General features: G+C 40.6%; 1 protein-coding gene across 1 annotated transcript in view; it reads right to left on the minus strand.

Moving 5' to 3' along the window:
* DNA2 (DNA replication helicase/nuclease 2) overlaps positions 1-3,505 on the minus strand; it is a 48,830-nt gene that overhangs the window by 18,944 nt on the left and 26,381 nt on the right. The window contains exons 7-8 of the mRNA XM_019624492.1: positions 3,320-3,498; positions 1,116-1,158 (exon numbers count right to left, since the gene is read on the minus strand). Coding sequence (XP_019480037.1) covers positions 1,116-1,158; positions 3,320-3,498 — 222 coding nt within the window. The remainder of the gene's footprint in view (positions 1-1,115; positions 1,159-3,319; positions 3,499-3,505) is intronic.

Consider the following 3,505-nt stretch of genomic DNA (forward strand, 5'->3'; position numbering starts at 1 on the left):
TTAAAGAAAGTAATATTCAGGAACCTACATTTGCTGACAATTCACTGGGCCTTGAAATCTAACCCGGGCTCACTACCCCAGGAAGGATCCTGGGCACATGGCTCCCCACTCCTCCAACCTGGAGTATAGGTCTCTTTCCTGAAGCCTTCTACCGCTCCTCTAGCAACACCTAAAGCCCTGGGGACCTCTAAGGTCCCCTTCCTGGTCCTCTGTACTGCTCCTTCTTTTATGTTCCCTTTGGTCCTATGCTTTCTGCCTAGCCTCACATTCCTCTCCTACCTGGTTCCCCACCCAAGCTTCCAGTTCGGATATCCAACAGGCAGCAAGATCTTTCCACTGGTTAAAACCTGGGTTATGAAAGCTAAACATATTTGAAACTAAACAACTCTTAGTCCCTGCAGAACTGTATCTTCCTTCTGTTAACCTCAGTCAGTTAACAGTACTTCGTCTACATGGCTGCCTTCTTCCTTCCCTCTCCCTCTTTCCAACCTGCATGTCCAATGAGTATCCAAATGCCAGCCAGTTTTACCTTCTAAATACTTCTCTCTGACAAACCTATCCTGCCCTCAATCACCTCTAGCCTGGGCCACTACAACAGTCTCCTGGTTTCTCTGCTTTTAGTTTTGCCTCCATTAATTAACTCGGCTCTCCATAGTATATCCACAGAAAAAAGGAAGTCTGATTATTATCATTCTCTGCTTAAAATTCTTCAATACATTTGAATAAATAAAGTCAAAACTTCTTAACATGTTATATAAGACCTTCTATAACCTGGCCTCTCCACTCACTCCCTTCTTTATCTTTTACATTCCAGAAACAATTCCCTGCACTTTCCTGTATACTCCACTTCATACTCTATCACACCATCACGGCTTTACGTATCATGTCCCTCTGTCTGGTATACTATTCCCACATTGCTTCACCAGGCTAATTTATTAATCCACAGGATGGTGAAGATCCAGGATGACCTCTTTCAAACAGCCTTCCCTAAGACTCCTAAAATTGGGTTAAATGCCTCTTCTTGGTGTTCCCATCTATTTGAACACTTGTCATAGGAGACTGAAAATATATTCACATATTTGTCTACCCACAAGGATTTGCAACACACCTCATACATGGTAGTCACTAAACAAATACTGCAAGGGACTGCAGAATCTCCTAATAAACAACACAAATATTGTGGCTCATACTCCCATATCATGAAACATAAACTAGGGTTGGTTACAGCTTAACTAGGATTACTGATTGGTAGTGAACAAGCCTGGACATTATCACTGCAGTTACCCAGAAGTCACTTCATCCAGTTGCTGAATTCCATCCATTAAGAAATGGTAGAAAGGCGGGGTGGCGCAGTTGATTACAGCGCGAGCTCTGAGCAACAGGGTCGCCGGTTGGATTCCCACATGGGCCAGTGAGCTGCACCTGAGGTGAGCTGCCACTGAGCTGCCAACAGGTGGCAGGATGGCTCAGCTGGTGAGAGCACGTGCTCTTAACAAGGTTGCCAGTTCAACTCCCGCATGGGATGGTAAGCTACGTTTCCCCCGCCCCCCCAACTAAGACTAAACATAGCACGTTGAGCTGAGCAGCCGTTCAGTTGGTGACAGCGTATGCTCTTAACAACAAGGTTGCCTGTTTGACTTCCACACGGAATGGTGGGCTGTGCCCCCCGCAACTAAGATTGAAAGCAGTGACTGGACTTGGAGCTCAGTTTGCGCCCTCCACAACTAAGATTGAAGGACAACAACTTGACTTGGAGCTGATGGGTCCTGGACACAGTGTTCCCCTTCTCCAGTATAATTTTTAAAAAAGAAAGAAAGAAAGAAATGGCGATGCATGTTTGGCTGAAATGCAAGGAAGGCTGAGAGTACAGAAAGGGGGCAATATGGATGTTGGTCTCTACCACAAAATTTCATACCAACTATTCTACTATTTACTTACAATTTTTCTTTAAATCAACCCACTTTGTTTTAACTGAGATATACTTTATAGTGCAACTATAAATGAAAACAACATTTTCTTGAAAATAAGAAGAAAAAAAGAACAAAATGGTGAGTACCCAGAGTGCCAAGGAGAAATAGCTTTATAGTTAACACAGTATCTATCCTGCCTGCCATACATGTGGTTAAGAAAATTAGATAAGACTATATCCACAGCACTATGGAATGTGATGTACTAAAAAGTTGAGCAGTTTGGAAGGTCTTCAAAATGCTAAATGCAAAATTAGTATTTTGTATTTAACCTGACCCAGCAATTCCACTACAAGATATCAACAAAGAGAAATAAATATATTAACATAAAAATTTGTATGTGAATACTTAAAGCAATACTAGTCATAACATCCAAAAACTGGAAACAACTCAAATACCCATCAGCTGGTGAATGGATGAACAAAATGGGGTCTAGCCACATACCACCATGTTATTCAGCTATAAAAAGAAATGAGGGACTGATAAATGCTGTAATGTGGATGAACCTCATAAACATTATGCTAAGTAAAAGAAGCCAGACCAAAAAAAAAGTCACATATTATATGATTCTATTTGTATGAAATACCAAGAATAGATAAATCCATAGGGACAGAAAAATTAGTTGCTGTCAGGCGCTGGAGGGAAAGGTGAGTAGGGAGTGACTGCTTAATGGATATGACGTTTCTTTTCAGGGTGATGAAAGTGTCTTAAGAACCAGACAGAGGTGATGGTTGCACAATACTGTGAATGTACTAACTGCCACTGAACTGAGTTTTAAAATGGTTAATGGTCAATTTTATGTTATGTGAATTTTACCTTAAGTTTTTAAGAGAAATAAAATACTTATACATATCACATGAAAATGAACCTCACAAACAGTTAAGCTAGGTGGAAAAAAGCCAGTCACAAAAGATCACATATTGTGATCCCCTTTATATAAAATGTTCAGAACAGGTAAATCTATAGAGACAGGGGCCAGCCGAGTGGCTCAGTTGGTTAAGAGCTTGCTCAAGAGTGTGAGCATTTAGCAACTAGCAGTTCGATTTCTGGCCTGAGCTGAGCTGCTGCTGAGCTGCCAACAGGTGGCAGGATGGCTCAGCATAAAAAAATAAAAAATAAAATCTATAGAGACAGAAAGGAAACTGGTGGTTATCTAGGGCTGAGGGAGTGACTGCTAAAGGGTACAGGGCTTCTTTCTGGGGTGATGAAAGTTGTAAAATTTATTTTAGTGACGGTTGTATAATCTATGAATACACTAAATACCACTGAATTGTACACATTAAATGGATGAACTATATGGAATGCGATTTATACATCAATTAAGCTCTCCTCCAAAAGGAGTATTTCATTACCTATCTAATAAACAGGTTACCATTGTCATGTTAATCTCCTTCACATATCCCCTAGACAAAGCAAATAGTGTTCTCTCTTCTCCACTTAAAATAATTCTGTCACCTGCCATTAGATTTGTGATAGGCATGGCACCATTTTTGTGTTGAAAAGTATGTAAATATTGTCCATCACAAACTGTCTTTACA

The sequence above is a fragment of the Hipposideros armiger genome, unplaced genomic scaffold (genome assembly GCF_001890085.2).
Source record: "Hipposideros armiger isolate ML-2016 unplaced genomic scaffold, ASM189008v1 scaffold_15, whole genome shotgun sequence".
Taxonomy (NCBI): Eukaryota; Metazoa; Chordata; class Mammalia; order Chiroptera; family Hipposideridae; genus Hipposideros; species Hipposideros armiger.